The 25,023-nt window shown below is 43.0% G+C and overlaps 1 protein-coding gene across 1 annotated transcript in view; it reads left to right on the top strand.

Annotated features, from left to right (window-relative positions):
• Positions 1-3,323: 3,323 nt before the first annotated feature.
• LOC116520175 (A-kinase anchor protein 13-like) overlaps positions 3,324-25,023 on the top strand; it is a 70,637-nt gene continuing 48,937 nt past the window's right edge. The window contains exons 1-5 of the mRNA XM_032234325.1: positions 3,324-3,637; positions 13,579-13,750; positions 14,341-14,449; positions 16,826-16,865; positions 19,061-19,193. Coding sequence (XP_032090216.1) covers positions 3,357-3,637; positions 13,579-13,750; positions 14,341-14,449; positions 16,826-16,865; positions 19,061-19,193 — 735 coding nt within the window. The 5' untranslated portion in view covers positions 3,324-3,356. The remainder of the gene's footprint in view (positions 3,638-13,578; positions 13,751-14,340; positions 14,450-16,825; positions 16,866-19,060; positions 19,194-25,023) is intronic.

The following is a 25,023-nucleotide window of genomic DNA, read 5'->3' as shown; positions in this document are numbered from 1 at the left end:
AATTCTTTATTGGCCAAGTGTGATTGGACACACAAGGAATTTGTCTTTGGTGCATACAGAATAGAATAGAACAGGGATAGGGATAGAATAGAATTCAGAATAGAATAGAATAGAGAATAGAATAGGAATGGAGAAAATAGAAGAGAATAGAGAATAGAATAGGAATAGAGAAAATAGAATAGAATAGAATTCAGAATAGAATAGAATTCTTTATTGGCCAAATGTGATTGGACACACAAGGAATTTGTCTTTGGTGCATACAGAATAGAATAGAACAGGGATAGGGATAGAATAGAATAGAATTCAGAATAGAATAGAATAGAGAATAGAGAATAGAATAGGAATAGAGAAAATAGAATAGAATAGGAATAGAGAAAATAGAATAGAATAGGAATAGAGAAAATAGAATAGAATAGAGAATAGAATAGGAATAGAGAAAATAGAATAGAATAGGAATAGAGAAAATAGAATAGAATAGAGAATAGAATAGGAATAGAGAAAATAGAATAGAATAGAGAATAGAGAATAGAATAGGAATAGAGAAAATAGAATAGAATAGGAATAGAGAAAATAGAATAGAATAGAGAATAGAATAGGAATAGAGAAAATAGAATAGAATAGGAATAGAGAAAATAGAATAGAATAGGAATAGAGAAAATAGAATAGAATAGGAATAGAGAAAATAGAATAGAATAGGAATAGAGAAAATAGAATAGAATAGGAATAGAGAAAATAGAATAGAATAGAGAATAGAATAGGAATAGAGAAAATAGAATAGAATAGGAATAGAGAAAATAGAATAGAATAGGAATAGAGAAAATAGAATAGAATAGAGAATAGAATAGGAATAGAGAAAATAGAATAGAATAGAGAATAGAATAGGAATAGAGAAAATAGAATAGGAATAGAGAAAATAGAATAGAATAGGAATAGAGAAAATAGCAATAGCAGTAGACTTATATACCGCTTCATAGGCCTTTCAGGCCTCTCTAAGCGGTTTACAGAGAGTCAGCATATTGCCCCCAACAATCTGGGTCCTCATTTTACCCACCTCGGAAGGATGGAAGGCTGAGTCAACCCTGAGCCGGTGAGATTTGAACCGCTGACCTGCTGATCTAGCAGTAGCCTGCAGTGCTGCATTTAACCACTGCGCCACCTTGGCTCTTCAGAATTCAGAATAGAATAGAATTATTTATTGGCCAAATGTGATTGGACACACAAGGAATTTGTCTTTGGTGCATACAGAATAGAATAGAATAGGGATAGAATAGAATAGAATTCAGAATAGAATAGAATAGAGAATAGAGAATAGAATAGAATAGGAATAGAGAAAATAGAATAGAATAGGAATAGAGAAAATAGAATAGAATAGGAATAGAGAAAATAGAATAGAATAGAGAATAGAATAGGAATAGAGAAAATAGAATAGAATAGGAATAGAGAAAATAGAATAGAATAGAGAATAGAATAGGAATAGAGAAAATAGAATAGAATAGAGAATAGAATAGGAATAGAGAAAATAGAATAGGAATAGAGAAAATAGAATAGAATAGGAATAGAGAAAATAGATTAGAATAGGAATAGAGAAAATAGAATAGAATAGAGAATAGAGAATAGAATAGGAATAGAGAAAATAGAATAGAATAGAATTCAGAATAGAATAGAATTATTTATTGGCCAAATGTGATTGGACACACAAGGAATTTGTCTTTGGTGCATAGTGTACATAAAAGAAAAGATACATTTGTCACAAATCATAAGGTACAACACTTAATGACAGTCATAGGATACAAGTAAGCAATCAAATCATACTAGTAAACAGTCAATATAAAGCATAAGGATACAAGCAACCAAGTTACAGTCCTGCAGTCAAAAATGGGAGGAGATGGGTGATAGGAACAATGAGAAGATTAATAATAATAGTAATGCAGCCTTAGTGAATAGTTTGAGAGTGTTGAAGGAATTATTTGTTTAGCAGAGCGACGGCGTTCGGGGGGAAAAACTGTCCTTGTGCAGTGCCCTATAACGTCGTTTTGAGGGTAGGAGTTGAAACAATTTATGTCCAGGATGCGAGGAATCTCTGAATATTTTCACAGCCCTCTTTTTGACTCGTGCAGTGTGCAGGTCCTCAGTGGAAGGCAGGTTGGTAGCCATTGTTAGTAATAAGATGTGATGAGTTTGGGGACCTTCAGTGGCAGCTGGAACCTAATGTATCCTTGTGAACTAGGCATAGCATTATGCTTTCTATTATGTGTTGCGCAAATTTAAAAAAAAAAGATGTTCCAGGAATGAATCATGGTTTAAATCAGCAGTCACCAATTGGTGGTCTGTGGACCACTGGTGGTCCGTGATAAAATTTTGGTGCTCCGCAAAAAAATTATTTGCATTTTTTATATTGCACTAAATCAGGGGTCCTCAAACTACGGCCCCTGGGATGGATACGTCCTGGGATGGATACGGGATGGATACGTGCAATGAACGCTTGTGTTGCTGCAGAGAGTCTCCCCCTTCGGGGTCTTTTTGTGGGGGTCAGAGGGAGGCAGAAATTCCGACTCAGGGTCTGCTTCAGCCTCCTGGTGGGGGGCTTTGGGCCAAGGCTGGAGGGAAGCGCCGCTGGTGGTGAAGAGCCGGAGGGCCTCGTTCCAGTGGGACTGCATCATGGCCTGGAACTGGCTGACCATCTCAGCCCACTGAGCCTCCAGGCGCCGGTACCTGGCCTTGCACTCCCGCAGGGCTTCCCTTTGCTTGGAAAGCCTATGCTCCTAGTCCTCAGTGAGTCCTCCTTGGTCAGATCCAATTTGAACAGAGCTGTTTTGCCAACTCTTTTTCCTAGTGGCTGCTTCGCTGCAGCAACTGCTTCCTGTTGGGGCCCTAAGGAGCCCAGGTGGGCTCAGGTGAGGAGTGGCTGGGAGGGGAGGGGTGAGTAGAGACCGGTGAGGCACCCCTCGACGTGAGTGACATCAATATGGCCATGCCCACCCAGTCACATGACCACTTAGCCACGCCCACCCATCTGGGAATTAGACAGGCAACCAGATTAGTGGTCCGCGGCATTTAAAATTCTGATTTTAGTGGTCCTTGAGGTCCGAAAGGTTGGGGACCCGTGGTTTAAACATTAATAGCTGAACCTGTCCTGTGATTTGGGATGGTCATCCTACTTTTGAAGCAAATTGTTGTGAAAGGACCAACTTGCTGCCTAGCACAATAGCTGAATTTTAACTTTCACTTAGCCTCAAGACTGCAAGTTTCAAAACCCAAAGGCCTTATTTATAATGTGATTTTCTCCTTTTTTTTCTCCTGCCCCATCCTCTTCCCCAAAGCCTTCTGGTCTTTGGCATCCCTCCCCTTTGCAAGGCATGAACCCCTCCTCTGCCTCGGAGATGCGCCCCTATGAATGCAACCAGAAACACCATTGCTTCTCAGCCATGGAGCCGGGCCTATCTTTGGCAGGAGACTGGGAAGCCCCTGAGGAGGAAGAGGAGAAGGAGGAAGAAGAAGAGAGCAGCCAGTTCTTGAATGTGCACATGCGCCGTCCACGGACCTTGAGAGGATCCAGTCACACGTACGATTCCTTCCGAAGGCATAGTTGGGAGCCGGGGAAAGTGCTGGAAGAAGACACAGATTTTGACCAGCGAAGGTAAACTAGCGAAAAGCGGACTTTTCTATATGTTTTATGCTCTCTGAGATAATAACAGAGGTGGGATTAAGCAGGTTCTGGCCAGTTCTGAAGAACCGGTAGTGGAAATTTTAAGTAGTTTGGGAGAACCAGCAAATACTACCTCTGGCTGGCCCCGCCCCCATCTATTCTCTGCCTCCCGAGTCCCAGCTGATCGGGAGGAAATGGGGATTTGCAGTATCCTTCTCCTGCCACGCCCACAGAACAGGGAGTAAAAAACGTTGAATCCCACCATTGGGTAACAGGTAAACAACATGGCCATTCTAGAGACCAGGGTGCCTCCAGACAGAATAGAATAGAACAGAATAGAATAGGAATGGAATAGGATTCAGAATAGAATAAAATTAGAATTAATAGAATGGAATAGAATAAGAAAATTCAGAATATAATAGAATAAAATAGAATTGGAACTGGAACTGGAATTGGAATGGAATGGGATTGGAAGGAATGAGGTTGGAATGGGATTGAGAATAGAATAGAGTTAGAATTAATATTAATAGAATGGAATAGAATAAGAAAATTCAGAATAGTGTTGCTATTTTAAACAGTTTTTTTTTCATTATGTGTTCATTGGTTCACCGACAAAAGGACGAATGACAAAACCGTGCCCAACTAAACCGCAGTGATAAAACCGCATATTCTAAAGCGCTCCGACGAATGAGCGCTGAATCACGCCGACAACAGCGTGAACAGAAGCGTGCTGTAAAACTAAACCTAACCCTAAACCTAACCCTAAACCTAACCCTAAACCTAACCCTAAACCTAACCCTAAACCTAATCCTTACCTTAAGTTAAATCGGCTTTCTGTCGATGCGCTATTGTAAAGCGCCCTTCTGTCTCCGCGCTGTTGTCTCCACGCTGTTGTCGCCGCATTGACGACATCGCGGTTTTAGCGACGGTTTACTTGGGCGCGGTTTTGACGTTCGCCCTTTTGTCGGTTCACTGCGTTCGTTATGTGTCTTTTTCCCCCCTCTTTTTTGTAAGCCGCCCAGAGTCCTTCGGGATTGGGCGGCATATAAATTTTATAAATAAATAAAGAAAATAAATAAATAAATAAATAAGAAAATAATTGGAACTGGAATTGGACTGGAATGGGATTCAGAATAGAATTAGAATTCATAGAATAGAATAAGAAAATTCAGAATAGAATAGAATAGTTATGGAAGGGACCGAGGAGGTCTTCTAGTCCACCTCCTTGCTTAGGCAGGAAACCCTACAATACTTCAGACAAATGGATATCCGACATCCTCTTAAAAACTTCCAGTGATGGAGCACCCACAACCTCTGGAGGCAACTTTTGTTCCACCTGTTAATTATTCCCACTGTCAGGAAGTTTCTCCTTAGTTTTAAGTTGCTTCTCTCCTTGATTAGTTTCCACCCATTGCTTCTTGTCCTGCCTTCAGGTGCTTTGGAGACTATCTTGACTCCCTCTTCTTTGTGGCAGCCCCTGAGATATTTCACTGCCTAGGAAAAAAAATACTCTATACTAGTGTTTGGATACCTTCCCCCCCCCCCCCCACACACACATTATTGCCCTGTATGTTGTACCCCTTTCCATGTGTTGGGACAACAGTTCCCAGGTTTCCCAGCTAGCATGGCCAAAGACTGAGCCTTTTGGATGGGAAGGATGTGGGAAGGCTGGTGTCCTGTTTTAATTCTGGCAGCCATTGTTTGCTGGAGGGGGAAAGCAAGGCTTTGCGGATGACTCAGAATTATCATGTCCTGTGCCCTCTTCTGCTTGCTTTTGTTCCATCTTTATCTCTGTGTTTCAGCTCTCCCTGATTTATGGCGGTTGGACTCCATTTTGCCTTTTGCCTTGCAAATAATGCAGCAGTTTGGGAGGGCTGTTTGCTAGGATATACTAAAGAGCGGGCTCCATCCAGGATCTGCTTCCTGCTCGTGCCCTTCCTTTGTAAACAAAATCTGACTCAATTGGCAGAGGATGGGGGAAGCTAAATTTATGAGAAGGTGGTGCTAGGATTGACCCCTGGTAAAAAAAACCCAGCCAGATGGGATTCTGGGTCAGAGGATGAGCTCATTCAGGAAAAAGTGAATGAGAGGAGGTTGAATACATTATTCCATATTTCTGTGTTTGTTCATGGGAATGTGAAAAGGGGATGAAACTCAGCTTTCAGCTAAAGAACAGGAAAAAAAAACCCTCCCATGTCCTTATTTACTCAGACAATCTCCTCTTTTGATGAACTTGCCCAGGAATGTTCAGGAATGGCAGCCAAAAAAGCCAATGCAATCCTAAATTGCATTAACACAGGGATACAATCAACATCAAGGGGAGTACTAATACCAGTCTATAAAGTCTTAATAAGGCCACACCTAGAGTACTGCATCCAGTTTTGGTTGCCACACTATAAAAAAGAGGTTGAGAGTCTAGAAAGAGTGCAGAGAAGAGCAACCAGGATGATTTTAAGGGACTGGAGGCTAACATATATGAAGAATGGTTACAGGAACTGGGCCTGTCTAGTCTAGGGAAGAGAAGGACCAGGGGAGACAGGAGAGCATCTTCCAATATTTGAGGAGCTGCCACAGAGAAAAGGGGGTCAAGCTATTTTCCAAAGCACCAGACAAGGGATAATGGATGGAAACTGATCAAGGAGAGATTCAACCTGGAAATAAGGAGGAATTTCCTGACAGGGAGAACCATCAACCCATGGAACAGAAGTTCCCTACGGAAGTTGTGGGAGCTTCATCCCTGGAGGCTTTCAGAAAAATGAAATTCAATGGTGAAAAGAGTAAGGTTCTACAATTAGGCAAGAAAAATGAAATGCACAGGTACAGTATAGGTGGTACCTTCCTCAATAGTAGTAACTGTGAGAGGGATCTTGGAGTCCTAGTGGACGACCATTAAAATAGGAGCCAGCCGTGTGCAGCAGCTGCCAAAAAAGCCAACACAGTTCTAGGCTGCATAAACAGAGGGATAGAATCAAGATCACGTAAAGTGTTTATACTACTTTATAAGATCTTGGTAAGGCCACACTTGGAATATTGCATTCAGTTCTGGTCGCCACGCTATAGAAAAGATGTGGAGACTCTAGAAAGAGTGCAGAGAAGAGCAACAAAGAGGATTAGGGGACTGGAGACTAAAACATATGAAGAATGGTTGCAGGAACTGGGCCTGGCTAGTTTGATGAAAAGAAGGACCAGGGGAGACATGATAGCAGTCTTCCGGTATCTCAGGGGCTGCCCCAAAGAAGAGGGAGTCAAGCTATTCTCCAAGGCACCTGAGGGTAGAACAAGAAGCAATGGGTGGAAACTAATCAAGGAGAGAAGCAACTTAGAACTGAGGAGAAATTTCCTGACAGTTAGAACAATTAATCAGTGGAACAGAAATTGCCTCCAGAAGTTGTGAATGCCCCAACACTGGAAGTCTTTAAGAAGATGTTGGATAGCCATTTGTCTGAAATGGTATAGGGTTTCCTGCCCAGGCAGGGGGTTGGACTAGAAGACCTCCAAGTCCCTTCCAACTCTGCTATTGTATTGTATTGTATTGTATTGTATTGTAAAACAAAAGCTTTAACCTATTTTCAGATGCTTATTTTAAAATGTTAATAAATGGATGGTAAGTATATTTCCTATCACACAATGTGTCAGCACCTCTCCATTTAATAATTAGGAAAGAAGACCACGAGATTTCATTTGTAGAAAATCAAATGTACTTTTACTAATTAAAAATGGCTAAAGAGCGGTTGCGAAGCAAAGTCTGGTTAATTAGGCGCGAAAGCAGTTGATATATAGAATAGCCCATTCCACTCCCCCTGGCATCATAGGCCTAGTCCAATCATAAGTCCTTCAAGTGTCAGGTGTGAGATAACTTCAAAAGGCATCACGAAGATGGAATGTCGGTGCCGTTAACCCAGGCGGGAAACATCCACACATGCGTAGTACGTCCATCCAAAGATCTCCAGAATCTTCCTCCAGCACAATAAGTAACCCCACCCAAATAATATGCCCTCCCTCCCCGTTTCAATGGCAGCTGAAGCAACAGCAAAGCAGAAGCTGACACAATGATTGCATTTTTTTTTTCTTTTTAAAAAATGCATCAATTTTCAAAAATGCACAATCAGTACTAATTTAAAAGCAGATTCATGGCCTTCTTTGAAGATGGCATTTAATATGTTTCTGGCTTTAAACCAAACTTAAACAAACTTAATTTTAAGCTAAATAAATATCTCCTTCCTCTGTCTGAGGAAAGCTAGAATAGCTTCCACTGTAATCATAGCAGAAAGACTTAAGTGATGGAATGTTTTAGGCTGGGACAAGAAAAAGGAAAAAAAATAGGTAACAAAATGGAGATTATAATGTTACAGTGCATAGAGAGTGAAAGATGATCTCCCTCTAAAAGAACTGCAGATGCTGGATATAATTATAGAATCTTGGGGTTGGGAAGGACCTTGGAGGTCATCTAGTCCAGCCCCCAGCTCAAGCAGGAGACCCTACACCATTGGCTATTCAGTCTCTTCTTAAAAACCTCCAGTGATGATTTCTGAAGACAAGCTGTTCCCCTGGTTAATTGTCCTCAATGTTAGGAAGTTTCCCCTTAATTCCAGGTTGCTTCTCTCCTGGATTAGTTTCCATCCATTGCTTCTTGTCCTGCCTTCTGGTGCTTTGGAGAACTAAGCCGACCCCCTCGTCTTTGGAACAGCCTCTTAAGTCCTGGAAGACTGCCATCATGCTTCCTTTGTCCTTCTCTTTAATAAGCTAAATATTAGCTCCCTCAATTGTTGGCCATATGATGCATACCAGTGATGGCTAACCTTTTTCTAAGGGTGTGCCAAAATTATCGCCCCCTCCGTATGTGGGGGAGTTTTCGCCCTCCCCAGGCTCTGGAGGTTTTCCTGAAACCTGGGGAGGGCGAAAACGGCCACCCCTGGCTCTCCGGAAGGCCGAAAATCAGCTGGCTGGCGTGCACCATCCTGGCTTCATCGTCCATGGCATATTTCCAGTATGGAAAAAGTTTGCCTTTGCCTTGTTTGTGGGTCAAAGGGTTTTGTTTTAGTCTCTGTTGCTGGGATGCTAACCAGAGAAGAAGCTAAGGTGGGCCTGGGGCTGCCTCTTGGCCCAAAGTGGGAAGTGTGCGGTGCTTAGGAAGGCTTCCCCGCCCCCTCTTTTTTCCTTTTGTCAATATAGGGTGACTTCGGGTGCCCTAGGCCTAGGAGGCATTCAGTGGCTGGATTTTTAAAACCTGATTTTAGTCATCGTGACTAAGCTGAGTGGATAGTATCTATGCCAATGACCCAGGAAGGTGTAGGATGAGAGTAGACCCAGGCAGGTTAATCAGTAACTTAAGTTGTTGGCTAAAGAAGGATTTGTTTGAATGTTTTTTTAAAGTTGTTATTCATTTATCTATTAAAGTTACAGGCTGCCCATCTCGTGGTTTGAGACAACTTGGGGTTGTTTTTAAAAGCCTATTGGAAATATAAGCTGCTTTTTGGGGAGGAGGGGTCTTTTTCAAGAGAGAAACAAAGAGCAGAAATATTTTGAGGAGCAAAACACTTTTTTGTCATTCCTACCCATTCCTCCTTTGCAATTAGTATCCAGACTGGCTGCAGCTTTGGAAGAGATGCATTATTCTGGTTGGCCCCATTCCCATTGGTCTTTTCTAGAAGAGAGAGGGTGGGGAGGGGGAGGGAGAGAGAGGGAGATAAGGAGAGGCGGAGAGAAAGAAAGGGGAAGAGAGACAAGGAGAGGGGGGAGAGAGAGAGAAGGCGGGAGAGGAGAGAGGGAGTGAGAGAAAGGGAGAGAGGGACAGAGGGAGAGACAGGGAGAGGAGGAAAAGAGAGAGAAACGGGGAGAGAGGAGGAGGAGAGAAGGAGAGAGGGAGAGAAAGAGGAGAAAAGAGAGAAAGTGGGGAAAGAGATAGGGAGGGAGAGGAGAGATGGAGAGAGCGTGGAGGAGGAGAGACAAGGAGAGGGAGAGAAAGAGGAGGAGAGGGAAGAGAGAGAAAAAGCGGGAAAAGAGGAAAAGGGAGAGACAGATTGGGAGAGGAGGAAAGGAGAGAGAAAGGGGGAGAGAGAGGAGGAGGAGAGACAAGGAGAGGGAGAGAAAGAGGAGGAAAGGAAAGAGAGAGAAAAAGTGGGAAAAGAGGGAAAGGGAGAGGAGAGAGGGAGAGAAAGTGGAGGGGAAGGGACAGAGGGAGAGACAGATAGGGAGAGGAGAAAGGGAGAGAAGGAGAGGGGAGGAGGAGGAGAGACAAGGAGAGAGGGGGAGAAAAAGAGGAGAAGAGAGGGAGAAAATGGGAAAAGAGGGAAAAAGAGAGAAAGAAAGAGAAAGAAAGAAAGAAAGAAAGAAAGAAAGACCTTCCCAAAGCCCAAAAGAGCGTTTTGTTCCTGTGCATTGTAGAAGGAGACCCCGTGCTATTCTATAGGAGCCAAAAATCCGGATTCTGCTTGCACCTTTTCAGATTGCTACATGGCATGCCTTTTTGGGAAAGGATAGCTCAGATCCTCTGATGACAAATCTATACTCTTTGTTAGTCTGAGAAGGTGCTACTAGTGGCCTCCCAATAGTGCTGACTTGTATGTGACCCACTCTGCTGATTTGCAGTAGAGGTTTTTATTTTTAATGGAGAACTCTCTTTTTTCGTTGCTTCGTCTTAGGTGACACCTGCTGGTTAAAAGGAGTTATAGTATCTCGATATAAATTGCTTTGCAGCACAAAGACGGTAGAATTTGGGGATGGGGAGTGTGCAGGCCCCACTTGACATTTTGAGTCCAACCCCCACCCCCCAAGATGGAGACCCTACACCATTTCTGACCGAGTCTCTTTTGAAAGCCTCTAGGGATGAAGCTCCCACAACTTCTGAAGTCAACTTCTGTTCCATGGTTGATTGTTCTCACAGTCAGAAAATTCCTCCTTATTTCCTCCTTGGTCAGTTTCCATCCATTCTTCCTTGTCCGGTCTTCAGGGGCTTTGAAAAACAGTTTGACCCCCTCCTCTCTGGGGCAGCCCCTCAAATATTGGCAGATGGCTATCGTCTCTCCCCTGGTCCTTCTCTTCCCTAGACTAGCCAGGCCCAGTTCCTGCAACTGTCCATCAGATGTTTTAGCCTCCTGTCCCCTCATCATTCTGGTTGCTCTTCTCTGCCCTCTTTCTAGAGTCTCAACATATTTTGTTGAGTGTGGTGACCAAAACTGAATACAGTACTCTAGGTGTGGTCTTACTAAGGCCTCCTCCTCCTCCTCCTCCTCCTCCTCCTCCTCCTCTCCTTCTTCCTTCTTCCTTCTTCCTCTTCCTCCTCTTCTCCTTCTCTTCTTCCTCCTCCTCCTCCTTCTCTTCCTCCTCCTCCTCCTCCATATCCGTCATCGGACATTGGTGGTTCTATTTTTATCAATACTAAGGCTTTACAGAGTGGTATTAGTACTTGATCTTGATTGTGTCCCTCTGTTAATGCAACTTAGAATTGTATTGATTGTTAGTTTAGTGTTAATCTTGGTGTTAATCTCTGCTTATGGATGTAGAAAAAGTACCAGGGATCCCACAGTTCATTGATGAGTACAAATATTCTATGTTTTGTGATGAATTAGTGCCGTGTAGCAGCCCTGTATCTCAACATGGAGGTTAACCAAACTTATTTTTAATGCCATTTTTTCATCTGTTTACGAAATACACTGAATCACAAACTGTTTCAACCACATTTGAGCCTGGAATGTTATATGTACCCAGCCCGGGAAGTTCAGAGGGCCATTCAAACCTTCAAAAAGGCTCATTTGGATGATTTAACGTTAAGTGGAATACTGTATTTTTCAGACTATAGGACGCACCTAGCTTTTGGGGAGGAAAACAAAAAAAAATAAATCTGCCTCCGCATCCCAGCAATTTGCCTCCTTGCAGCAAACAGCAAATAGCCTGGTCAGCTTCAGCACAGCCTGATTTAGCATGGTGGATTGGCAGTTGGGTCGGCCTCCTGGAATACCGATGATCAGCTGTTCCAGGCTGCAGGGATCGCTGCCGCTGCGCATCCCATTTTTTGAACGGGCCGAAAATGGGACGCAAGGAGGCGGCGACGGGGTGGCAGCGATGCCCACAGTCTGGAACAGCTGATCATCGGTATTCCGGGAGGCCAGTCCAACCGCCAATCAGCTGCTCATGCTAAATCAGGCTGTTTGCTGTTTGCTGCATGGAGGCAAATTGCTGGGAGGCAGAGGCTGAAGGGTGGGGGCCAGCGGGTGGCTGGGGCTTTGGCAACATTGACTATAATGCTATATGCTGACTCTGTAAACCGCTTAGAGAGGGCTGAAAGCCCTATGAAGCGGTATATAAGTCTAACTGCTATTGCTATTGCTATAAGACACACAGACATATCCACCCACTTTTGGGAGGGGGGGAGTATGCCTTACAGTCCAAAAAATACAGAATATTCTGCAAAACATTTCTGCCTGCCTCCCCTCATTTACAAGGAAGAACAGAAATTTAAAGCGTTTCTTTTTAGAACGATGGTACAAAAATTCTTCAGATTAAAAGCATAAATGTTCCAAAAAGCCAGTTCCAAAAGCCAGCCAAGACAAATGCAATATTTGAACAGGAGGAGTGGATTGCCGGACAGTGATGTTCTATGCAAACGCTGCCCACTTATACCCTCTCTTCAAGTGCGGTGTGGGGGGTGGGGAAACCTGTTCTACAGCTTTTTTCAGAATGGGGAAAAGTCGATTGTATGCAACAGTCTGTGCTGAGGTCTGGTGATCTCACCCAACCCCCTTTGAGGTTTATTTAAAAATAAACGAGGGGCATGGATCAAATATATTTATGATATTTTTTTGGTGGGGGGGAGTGTTTCACTGCTTAATAGCAGAGTCGCCTGAGCTGTTGGAGGTAGATTAGAGGTACGGTGCTGTCATTGGTATTACACTTTATGCTAAGACAACTCTGTTCCATTAATCAAAGGGGTTGTGTTTGCACAGCCCAGTCAACTCAAGCCAGTCACGTGGTAGATGAAGAGGTCTGCTTGAGGGAGAAACCTGGGATGGTCATTGTTGAAACGGTTTGCAAATTTCTCCCTTTTGCAAGTGTTTTTTCCCGATTGCTCAGAATTGAGGTGGAAACATTATGGTGGGTCCCAGCGACTGGTAAATTGAAAGGAAAGGTCTTGATATCAATCTGGAAATAAGGAGGAATTTCCTGACAGTGAGAACAATCAACCCATGGAACAGAAGTTGTCTTTGGAAGTTGTGGGAGCTTCATCCCTGGAGGCTTTCAAGAAGAGACTGGACTGCCATCTGTCAGAAATGGTGTAGGGTCTCCTGCTTGGGGGTGGTGGTGGACCAGATGACCTATAAGGGCCCTTCCAATTATGCTAATCTGTTATTCTGTTATTCAGAAGTTGTGGGAGCTTCATCCCTCTAAGCTTTCATGAAGAAACTGGATTGCCATTTGTCCAGAATGGCATAGGGTCTCTTGCTTGGGCTGGGGGTTGGACTAGAAGATCTCCAGGGCCCTCCCCAACTCTCTTATTCTGTTGGGATGCAGGAACTGGAGACTAAAACATACGATGAACAGTTACAGGAACTGGGCATGGTTAGTCTAGGGAAGGGAAGGACCAGGGGAGACAGGAGAGCATCTTCCAATATTTGAGGGGCTGTCACAGAGAGGAAGGAGTCACGTTATTTTCCGAGGCACCCCAGGGCCAGACAAGGAACATTGGATGGAAACTGACCAAGGAGAGATTCAACCTGGAAATAAGGAGAAGTTTTCTGACAATGAGAGCAATCAATCCATGGAACAGAAGTTGCCTTTGGAAGTTGTTGAGCTTCTCACTGGAAGCTTTCAAGAAGAAACTGGGCTGCCATCTGTCAGAAATGGTGTAGGGTCTCCTGCTTGAATGGGGGTTGAACTAGATGACCTACAAGGACCCTTCCAACTCTGTTAATCTGAACTGTGTTGATCTGTTTCAGCTTAAGTTTGAAGGAACTGGCACCCGATGGACTTGACTCTACAGAGCAACTGGATGGGCATTCCTTGGGAAGGGGAGACCCCCGACGAGCCCCTATTATTCATAGCAGCAATGAAATGGGATCCCTCCTTTCTCAGGATGAAGAGGAGGAGGATGGTCAGGGGATGTCTCAGGTAAGTTTGCCAGATTCCGGACAGACAAATTTAGAGAGTAAATTTCATAGGAATACGCAGAGTAAAGCACGAAAAAGCAGACTGAGGTTGATTCTAAACAAACTTGGCAAGTTGTAGAATTCGTCTGTTAGATTAGATGCTCAACAGAATAGAATAGAATAGAATAGAATAGGGTAGAATAGAGCAGAACTGCAAGCTGCAGTTCAGCAGTTCATATCTCACCAGGCTCAAGGTTGACTCAGACTTCCGTCCTTCCGAGGTAAGTAAAATCTGGTCTGTCAGGGTAAAGGGTTAAGAGCTGACCAGCTGCTAGAAGGATGTAATGCTGGGAATGAGTCAGCAAAGTTTTGGGGCCGATATCACTTTAAGAGGCTGTCATAAGAAGAGGCCCTGTTGGGGGCGTATTTTTTTCTCCATGTGTGCTTCTGTGCTGTAATTGCTGTTTGTCTGAGGTCTGACTAAAGAATGTGTATGTATATATTCTTTGTAAATAAAACCATTATTATAAGTACAAATCTCTGTTTACTGTATTTGCCCCTGGGTTGTCTCACATTATCACACTGCACACTCTGACATGGTCTTCTCTTCAGGACTGTGGCAAGAGGAAGCAGGCCTACGGCTTGTCCCCGAGTTCTCCCTGTGGCCACCTGCCCAAATCAGCATCCATGAGTGTCATCGACAGTTTCCCAGATGCAAATGGTGAGTCCTAACTGTAGATGGTCAAGACTTCTGTCCCTTGAGACGTTCATTTTTGCTGTTGTTGACTTTTAAATGTTTAAAATTCCTGGCCATTCTAAACCAAGGGTCAGCAGGCTTTTAGATCTTGGCTTCTAGGGTCGTTTTTAAAATTAGTTTTCGGGACAATAACGGGTTAAAATAGAATGAAGTTTTTTTTATTAGGAATAATGTCTGCGAAATACAAAAAAGAAATCCAGTATTTAATACTACATATAATTATGGCGGCAAGGATTGCCTTTGCCCAGAAATGGAAAAACAAATTAACTCCAAGCGAAGATGAAATAATAAGAAAGGTTATGGTTTGTGCTGAAATGGACAAACTAATTAAAGAAATCCAGGGAAAAGAAGAATCAGAATTCTATCAGATATGGGATAAATGGTATAGGTGGATGGAGGAAAGAAACAAGAATCAATGAAGGAATATAACAAAACTCAAAAAATAATAGTTATGAGTAAAATAAGAGGGTTAAAAATGGTGAAATGCAAATGAAATACAATGGAAGGGGAAATAATATAAGGTGAGCGGTATTGATTGATAATTCCTATTAGAAAGAACAGGAAGCCCCTCTTCGTATTGTATTGTGTAAATGTGGTGTATGTCTAGGTTTTGAGAGTGTGTATTTTACATGTTTGTTAATAAAAAATAAAAAAATAAAAAAAATAATAAAAATAATAAAACGGATAATAATAAACGGATACCCTTCGAGGATGTCCTGCTACCATCCTGTAGCCTAGTTTAGACTAGAAGATTTCTGAGGGCCTTCCAGCCTTATAATTCTGTGTTCTGTGTAATTCCCACACTGCTTAGGACGGGATATTTAACAGAAAAAAGATTAACAGAGTTGAAGGGATCTTGTAGGTCATCTAGTCCAACCCCCACCCTCCTACACCAGTGATGGTGAACCTTTTAGACACAGAGTGAACAAACTGCGCATGCATGCCCAAACTGAAAGGTGCATGCACGGAAGCAAATGTGCATGAACATGCATGTGCAGACAGGAGCGCATGCGCAGCAGAGACCCGAAGACCAGCTAGCTGGCGGGAGGCAGGGCATCCCAACACCAGCAGCGTGGCAAGAGGTAAGATTCTTTTTCTTCGTGAGCTTCTGTTTCATCGTTTGCAGGGAAACAGAAGCTCATGAAAGAAATGCCACGCAGATCTGGCCTGAGGCGATGGCATGTGTGCCAGCAGAGAAGGCTCTGCATGGGCATAGGTTTGCCATCGTGGCCCTACACCATTCCTGACAGAGGGCAGTCCAGTCTCTTCTTGAAAGCCTCCAGTGATGAAGCTCCCACAACTTCCGAAGGCAACTTCTGTTCCATGGGTGGATTGTTCTCCCTGTCAGGAAATTCCTCCTTATTTCCAGGTGTGAATCTCTCCTTAGTCAGTTTCCATCCATTATTCCTTCTCTGGTCTTCAGGTGCTTTGGAAAATAGCTTGACCCCCTTCCTCCTCTCTAGGGCAGCCCCTCAAATATTGGAAGATGCTCTCCTGCCTCCCCTGGTCCTTCTCTTCACTAGATTGGCCATGCCGAGTATTTAACAGATTAACAGAGTTGGAACGAACCTTGTAGATCATCTGGTCCAACCCTCACCCCAAGCTGGAAACCCTACACCATTTCTGACAGATGCAGTCCAGTCTCTTCTTGAAAGCCTCCAGTGATGAAGCTCCCACAACTTCTGAAGGCAATTTTTGTTCCATGGATCGATTGCTCTCACTGTCAGAAAATTTCTCCTTATTTCTAGGTTGAATCTCTCCTTGTTCAGTTTCCATCCATTAGTCCTTGTCTGGTCTTCAAAGGTGCTTTGGAGAATAGCTTGACCCCCTTCCTCCTCTCTGTGGCAGCCCCTCAAATATTGGAAGATGCTTTCCTGTCTCCCCTGGTCCTCCTCTTCCCTAGACTAGTCAGCCCAGTTCCTGCAACTGTCCATCAGATGTTTGAGCCTCTAATCCCCTCATCATCCTGGTTGCTCTTCTCTACACTCTTTCTAGAGTCTCAACCTCTTTTTTATAGTGTGGTGACCAATAGGACCACCTATTATCCAGCAAACCTTAAAAATATTATCCAGATGTTTAAAAGGTAAAAAGACAGGTGATTGAAAAGAGCTTTCTTTGAAGTGGTGCTTATCTCTGGAGTTTTCTTCCCCAGCAAGATGGCACCCCTGCACTGGAGTTCTCCATTTCAGGTTGAAACATCCCATTTCATTGAAGGTTATTATTAGATGGACACTGTTCTACTATTATCATTTATTTTAAATTGCAAAGTGCTGGCTTTCTTGAAGTCATTGGAGATCGGTGCTATTTAATTTAAAACATGATTTTTTCCCCCCTTGGCAGGATTTTCTCTTTATGGGGATAACATCAGTCTAATCAGTCGGTAAGTCATGGTTAGTCTTTTGTTTGGGAGAGATTGATATTTGTAATTAAGCTGTTAATGTGAGAAGATGTCTGTTGCAGCTCCAATCCCTGGTGATCTGCAGATGTTTTGAAATCATAAAACACCCATAATTCCTGTATTTCTGGGCATTATACCGTGTTTCCTGAAACAAGACAGGGGTCTTATTTTCTTTTGACCTCCCCCCCCAAATAACGCTTGGCCTTATTTTCGGGGAGGTCTTATTATTTTTGAGGTGCAGGAAGCGGCGAGCGTGGTCACCTCATGGCTGCTGCTGTGTTGCAATATTTTCGGATGGGGCTTATTTTCAGGGGGAGGACTTATTTTAGCACCTGCGCTCAAAAGCCCGATTGGGTGTATTATCCAGGGAGGTCCTATTTTCGGGGACACAGGATAATGCCCATGAATTTGCAGGACATCAGAAACTTCCATTTTACCAGATTTACCTTCTTGAACTTGAGATTGGAAAGAGTTTACTCAGGGGACAAGAACCCATAAAATCTAATTAAAAGTATTATTACAAGAAAGGGTAAAATTACACTGCAAGAATTCCAGCAACGCTGGAACTGAATTGGACTTGAATTGCTTTCAGGTATTCCTTGACTTGCGAGCACAATTGAGCCCAGCATTTTGTTAAGTGAGATATTTGTTAAGTGAATTTCCCTCCTTTTTACAATCTTTCTTGCAACAGTTATTAAGTGAATCACTGCGGTTGAGTGGTTGTTGAGTGAATCTGGTTTCCTCCCCATTCACTTTGCTTGTCAGAAGGACGCAAAGGGGAAAATCACGTGACCTTGGGACACAGCAGCGGTCATAAATAGGAGCCAGTTGCCAAAATCCGAATTTGATCACATGACCATGGGGATGCTGCAACAGTAGTTGTAAGTGTGAAAAACGGTCATAAGTCCCTTTTTTCACTGCTGTTGTAACTTTGAACAATGACTAAATGAACAGACTCACTCTGCCGACTGCCAGCGGTTCAGTTCTAACCGGCTCAAGGTTGACTCAGCCTTCCATCCCTCCGAGGTCAGAAAAATGAGGACCCAGATTGTTGTGGGCAGGAAGCTGACTCTGTAAATTGCTTAGAGAGGGCTGTAAATCAGTGTGAAGCGGGATATACTGTATTTTTCAGAGTATAAGATGCATCCCTCCCCCCCCCAAAAAAAAGAGGCTGAAAATCTGGGTGCATCTTATACACTGAATGCAACCTTTTTGGCCTCCCGAAATCCCACCCCCTTCACAAAAATGGATGTGCAGAGGGTTTGGGAGGTCTGCAAAATGCAAAAAGTTTTTTTTTTTTAAATTTACGTCTTCAAAATCTTGGTGCGTCTTATACTCCGTTGCGTCTTATACTCCAAAAATATGGTAAGTCATAAGTGTGAAAGATGGTCATAAGTCACTTTTTCAATGCTATTGTAACTTTGAATGGTCACTAAGCGAACTGTTGTAAGTCGAGGGGTACCTGTATTGGAAACCACCCAGAGTTGCCTTGTGGTAAGAGGAGTGGCGAGTAAATTGGATAAATAAATGCATAAATAAATATTAGTTAATTTTAAATTCTAGTATAGACCATGTATAATTGACAGACTGGATTTTATGAGAGATTCTATCTGTTATTTTATTCCAGAATTTTTAATTGTATATATTTGTTCTGGAGTCTGTTCTATGACTATGATAAAAATAATAATTATTCTCCTCCTCCTCCTCCTCTTTCTTTGTTCTCTTCCTCCTTTCCCCCTTCCTTTTCTACTTCTTCTCCCTCTCCTCCTCCTCTCTATTCCTTCTCCTCCTTTCCTCCTCCTCCTCCTCCTCCATCATCATAAATAAATAAAAATAAAGAGACTGGATGGAAGAAATGGGATGTGAATGTTGCCGAATATTAAGCTCCTTTCCATCTTTCCGTTGGCTCTGCTAATTTCCCAGAGAGGCTAAGCCAACAGAGATGCTTCTATGTGTCATCTCCCCAGCTGGTAATAGGAGCAGCCATCCTCCTGAGGTCACGGAGGGCTACCAGTGAAGTTGTTCCCTCCCTGCTTCCTGGCCTGGGGAACAATGACAACAAAAAGAGGTTTTGTTTGGTGGTGGTGGTGGTGTCTGTGTGTGCGTGTGTGTCTGTTCGCTGGCTTATTCCATCCTTCTCCTTTCCTCATTTTGCTCTTTTTTCCCCATGCTTTCAGCTTCAGCAGTGGGAGCTGTGGGCAGCTGGATACCAGCACGGTGGAGGCCGAGGACCAGGAACACTGGCAGAAGGAAGGGAATGCCCTGGGTCGCACCCTCAGCTTCTTCAAGAAGATGACTGGGAAGTCAAAGGTGGGTCAGAAGGGCTTTGCCTGAGCAGCAAAGGGTTGGTGTGTGTGTGTGTATGATGCCCTCGTTTTCCTTTGTCCTAGTAATGCTGATATACTGTAAGTCAGATAGCAGGATCCAATCTGGGTCAGTCACTGGGACGAGAGCAGAGGTGGGTTCCTATCGGCCAAACTGGTAGTGATTTGGTGGCCTGGGTAGCTGGAACCTGCAGCGACCCAGGCCTGCCACGCCCCCCGAACTAGTTCTCCGATGGGGCCGCCGTCTTGATTTTAATTTCTGCACATGCGCAGAACAATTGTAGATTGCACAAATTTAATTTCTCCCCCCTTTTTTTAACGTTTTGTGTATGCGCAGACCTATTTTTCTGCAAATGCGCCCATGCGCATAATTTTTGCGTGCACCGGACCAGCAGTAATTCCGGGAGCAACCCACCCCTGGAACAGAGGTTTTGTCTTCCGAGCGTCCGGACTCATGCTGGAGCCCATCCTCAGGGAATGTCTCTCTTGCATCTACTGCGTTTCCCTGAAAATAAGACCCAACTGGAAAATAAGTCCTAGCATGATTTTTCAGGATGCTCGTAATATAAGCCCTACCCCCAAAATAAGCCCCAGATAGGCTAAACTGGATGGGCCACTTCGCATATGCAAAAAGGTTTTTTATAGCAGTGTTTCTCAACTTTGGCGACTTTAAGTCCTGTGGACTTCAACTCCCAGAATCCCCCAGCCAGCACAGCTTTTTTTTCTGAGAGTTGAAGTCCACAGGACTTAAAGTCGCCAAGGTTGAGAAACACTGTTTTATAGAATCAATAAATACAAACGAAAGCAAGATTGTGGTCAGAAACGGCATTTTTCTGAGTTTACCTCCAGAGGGCAAAGTAGACCTACTTGTGTCTCCATCCTTATTGTTCACATTTTGTCATAGTTTACTGAATGAATGAATATTATGGGTCTTGACACATAAAATAAGCCATGGTTTGCTCAATACTTGGTAAATAAATTTATTTATTTTATTTCGTTTGTCTAACATGTACAAGATAACAGATATAAGTATAAACATGGAGATGAACAAAAGAAATGGGTACAAATAAATGGGGACAATAGGACAGGGACGGTAGGCACGCTGGTGCACTTATGCACGTCCATTTAAGGACCTCTTAGGAATGGGGTGAGGTCCACGGTGGACAGTTTGAGGTTGAAGCTGTGGGAGTTTGAGGATGTAACAACAGTTAGGTAGAGCATTCCAAGTGCTGACCACTTTGTTGCTGAAGTCGTATTTTTTGCAATCGAGTTTCAAGTGGTATAGAATAGAATAGAACAGAGAATTAGAATTAGATAGAGAATTAGAATAGAGAATTAGAATAGAGAATTAGAATAGAGAATTAGAATAGAGAATTAGAATAGAGAATTAGAATTAGAATGGAATACAATAGAATAGATAATTAGAATTAGAATTAGAATAGAGAATTAGAATAGAGAATTAGAATAGAGAATTAGAATAGAGAATTAGAATAGAGAATTAGAATTAGAATAGAGAATTAGAATTAGAATAGAGAATTAGAATTAGAATAGAGAATTAGAATAGAGAATTAGAATTAGAATAGAGAAAGAATTAGAAGAGAATTAGAAAAGAGAATTAGAATAGAGAATTAGAATTTAGAATTAGAATAGAGAATTAGAATAGAGAATTAGAATTAGAATAGAATACAATAGAACAGAGAATTAGAATTAGAATGGAATAGAATAGAATAGAATTCTTTATTGGCCAAGTGAATTGAACACAAAAGGAATTTGTGTTTGGTGCATATGATCTCAGTGTACATAAAAAGAAAAGATACATTTGTCACAAATCATAAGTTACAACACTTAATGATAGCCATAGGGTAGAAATAAGCAATCAAATCATACTAGGAAACAATCAATATAAATCATAAGGATACAAGCAACGAAGTTATAGACCTGCAGTCATAAGTGGGAGGAGATGGGTGATAGGAACGATGAGAAAATTTAATAGTAATGCAGACTTAGTGAATAGTTTGACAGTGTGGAGGAAATCATTTGTTTAGCAGAGTGATGGCGTTTGGAAAAAAAACTGTTCTTGTGTCTAGTTGTTCTTGAGTTTGTATCGGTTATTTGCCTGTATATTAATGAGGTTGAAGCTGAAGAAGTCGTTGAGAGGCAAAACGTTGTAGCAGACAATTTTGTGTACTGTGCTTCGATTGAACTGCAGGCGGCACAGATTATCCAAGCCCAAATTTGTGAGCCTGGTGGCATAAGGGGTTCTGTTGTGAGCAGAAGAGTGGAGGAATCTTCTCATGAAATATACCTCTGGACCCGCTCAATCGTGTTAATGTCCGATATACAGTGTGGATTCCAGGGGCACGATTACAAATCAAAAGTAATCAAATTGCACAGCAAAATAAATCATGAACCGTGGCTAGCTAACAACCGTAGTTGGGATCATGCAATAAATTCACCCAGAACTAAACCATTTTAGTGCTTGGAATCATATGGAAATCTGCTTTATGTGCACTGTGGTTCAGCTCATTCAGTTCAGACTCAAACTTATAATTTTAGTACAATGTGTGAATTGTGCTTTTACAATGTGCTTTTACGTTCGGCAGCAGCTACGTTAAATGTGCCTCTTTATTTTATCTATATTAGATCTGAAAATAAGCAGTTGGTGGTGTATGCAGTAATAATGAGAGATGGAAAATCCTGGGGAGCCTTATGGATACATCTATTTTCTTTATTTCCACTCTCCTTTATCCAAACACATGGATGAAACTGAATGTCTGTGTGTGTATGCACACATGGGAAAATCATATACAATATTTTCATCCCATATTTTTCAGAGATTCCTTCCTTCCTTCCCCCCTCCCCTCTTTTCTTTCTCTTCCTTGCTTTTCTTTCTTTTTTCCTCTCCTTCCTACATTCTTTCTTTCCGCCTTCCCTTTCTTCCCTCCTCCCTTTTCTTTATCTCTCTTCCTTGCTATCCTTGTTTTCTCCCCTCCTTCTTTCATTCTTTCCTCCTTCCCTTTCTTCCCTCCCTCCCTACTTTCCTTTCCTTTTTCTCTCTTCCTTGCTTTTCCTTCCTTTCTCCCCTCCTTCCTTCCTTCATTCTTTCCTTCCTCCTTCCCTTTCTTCCCTCCTTCCCTCCCGTCTTCCTTTTTCTCTTTCTTCCTTCCTTCCTTCCTCCCCCTCCCTTTTCTTTCTCTTCCTTGCTTTTCCTTCCTTTTTCCTCTCCTTCCTACATTCTTTCTTCCTCCTTCCCTTTCTTCCCTCCCTCCCTCCCGTCTTCCCTTTTTCTCTCTCCTTCCTTCCTTCCTTCCTTCCTCCTTCCTCCCATCCCCTCCCTCCCTTATTGTACACGATTTAAAGTTGTGTTTTGTTGCTTTATCAATATTTTAAAACAGGCCTTCTTGCTCCTGATTTTTGCCGATGTTCAGTATGAAGAAATCAGAGATCAGATGGAGTCCATAGCTCACCTGGGCCTAAGACTCCAGTCATTTAATTTAAACGGTGCAGCTAGAATCGCTTTGCTGCTGAGTGAGCTGTGCTGATTTCATGGCACTCAATTCCACTCTCTGTGTCTACTACTCAGAGGAGCTTCTGGGCTCCATTCTGCTGTTTGATGGAAGAAAATGGGAGGGGGCTTTGCCTGGTGCCCACCTGGCACCACGCCATTTGACGGAGTGCGGTAACCTTCCCCAGCAGTGTGGCATTGAGGATCTGGGAATTGCAATCCCAGCAAAACTAAAGGGACCCAAAATGGTTTGGCGCATTTGATGGGGTTGGAAAAAATCTTCTTGCAAAGATGCTGCTACCTTTGGCTGATCGTGAAAGGCCGAGCGAGGTCACGTTCAGTTAGTCCTTGGGAATCCTCCAGCAAGTCTGGGCAGAGTCTAGACGGAGAAGTGTGTGTGTGGGGGGGGGACAACACCCCAGCCTCTTGGAAGGAAGCCCTGGCGAGCCGCTTAATGGGGGTCTGCCAAGCCAACTGCACAGCTAAGCCTGCGAAGAGTGCAGGTGCTGAGCTGGGCCCAAGGGATTCACCCTTTGCTTCCTCGAACTGTAACAGTGGAGGCCTTTCCGGCAAAGAGTCACCAGAACTTAGTTGCTGTGTTATAGTTTTGGATGGAACATGAAAGCTTTCTTTCTTTCTTTTCTTCTTTCTTTCTTTCTTTCTTTCTTTCTTTTCCTTCCTCCCTCTCTCTCTCCCTCCCTCTTCTTTCCTTTTTTCTTTCTTTTCCTCCCTCCCTCCTTCCCTCTTCTTTCTTTTTCCTCCCTCCCTTTCTTTCTTTTCCTTTCCTCCCGCCCTCTTTCTTTCTTTTTTTCCTTCCTCCCTTCCTCCCTCCCTCTTTCTTTTTTATTCTTTTCCTCCCCCCTCTTTCTTTTCTCCCTCCCTTTCTTTCTTCTTTTTCCTTCTTTCCTCCCTCCCTTTTCTTTCTTTTTTTCTTTCCTTCCTTCCTCCCTCCCTCTTTCTTTTTTATTTCTTTTCCTCCTTCCCTCTTTCTTTCTTCCCCCCTTCCTCTTTCTTTCTTTCTTTCTTTTCATCCATCCATCCATCCATCCATCCATCCATCCATCCATCCATCTATCTATCTATCTATCTATCTATCTATCTATCTATCATCTATCTTTCTTTCTCACTGGACATTTTTAAGAAGAGATTGGACAACCATTTGTCTGAAATATAGAGTTCCTGCTTGAGCATCGGGTTGGACTAGAAGACCTCCAACGTCCCTCCCTATTCTATTCTATTCTATTCTTAGTTAGAACTTAGAACTTAGTTGCTGTATTTATAGTTTTGGATGGAACATGAAGCTTTCCTTCCTTCCTTCCTTCCTTCCTTCCTTCCGTCCTTCCTTCCTTCGCTGTTTCAGCTAAGAGGCCAGTGTGAGAAAAAGTGTCGCTTTCTTCATTCAGGAGAGGGAGCTGTTTCCTCAGAACTAAAAATGCAGTTTGATGAAACTTTTTCCCTGTGGGCAAAATGTGAAATGTTTCCAGAACCTGACAGGCTTTCTGCCTGCACACCGAGTGTCAGCCTGATGGAAGACACAGACGGGGTTCATCCCCCCCCCCCCCGTGCTCTCCATTCCGATTGGAAGCTCCACTCCTAATTGCAAATTTTATGGCAACTGTTTTTCATTAACTCAGATTGTAGAGGAAGGTCACAACCAAAAACTGACCAGCATCCCCGGGTGGCTTAAAGGTAAAGGTAAAGGTTCCCCTCACACATATGTGCTAATCATTCCCAACTCTAGGGGGTGGTGCTCATCTCTGTTTCAAAGCCGAAGAGACAGCGCTGTCCAAAGATGGAACGCTGTTCCCTTCCCACCAAAGGTGGTTTCTATTTTTCTACTTGCATTTTTTACGGCTAGGTTGGCAGAAGCTGGCACAAGTCACAGGAGCTCACTCCGTTAAGCGGCGCTAGGGATTCGAACCGCCCAACTGCTGACCTTTCTGATCGACAAGCTCAGCATCTCAGCCACTGAGCCACCATGTCCCTTCCGAGCAGCTTACAGTGTAATAAAATGTTCACATATTAAAAACAACTTATAAATTATAAAAGCAGACTTAACGCATGTCCATCCTTTGGTTACTGGGTTGCAAGTTGGCAGGGTTTCACACTGAGACAAGGGAGGAAGAGATTCCCCACCAACAGGATTAGCAGGTCATACAAAGCCTGCTGACTATGTTTGTCGGAATAAATCATGGTTAACAAGCTAGCTAAGTATGATGCATTGAGCTACACAGCAGGTGTGTATTTAATCCTTCCAAGCACAGCTGTTGGACCTGAACAGTGCAGCTGCCTCTGCCAATCATTGACCCTT

The sequence above is a fragment of the Thamnophis elegans genome, chromosome 17 (assembly GCF_009769535.1).
Source record: "Thamnophis elegans isolate rThaEle1 chromosome 17, rThaEle1.pri, whole genome shotgun sequence".
NCBI classification, from domain to species: Eukaryota; Metazoa; Chordata; class Lepidosauria; order Squamata; family Colubridae; genus Thamnophis; species Thamnophis elegans.
Note: the sequence above shows the minus strand (reverse complement) of the source record. Positions and strands in the feature narration are given on the sequence as shown.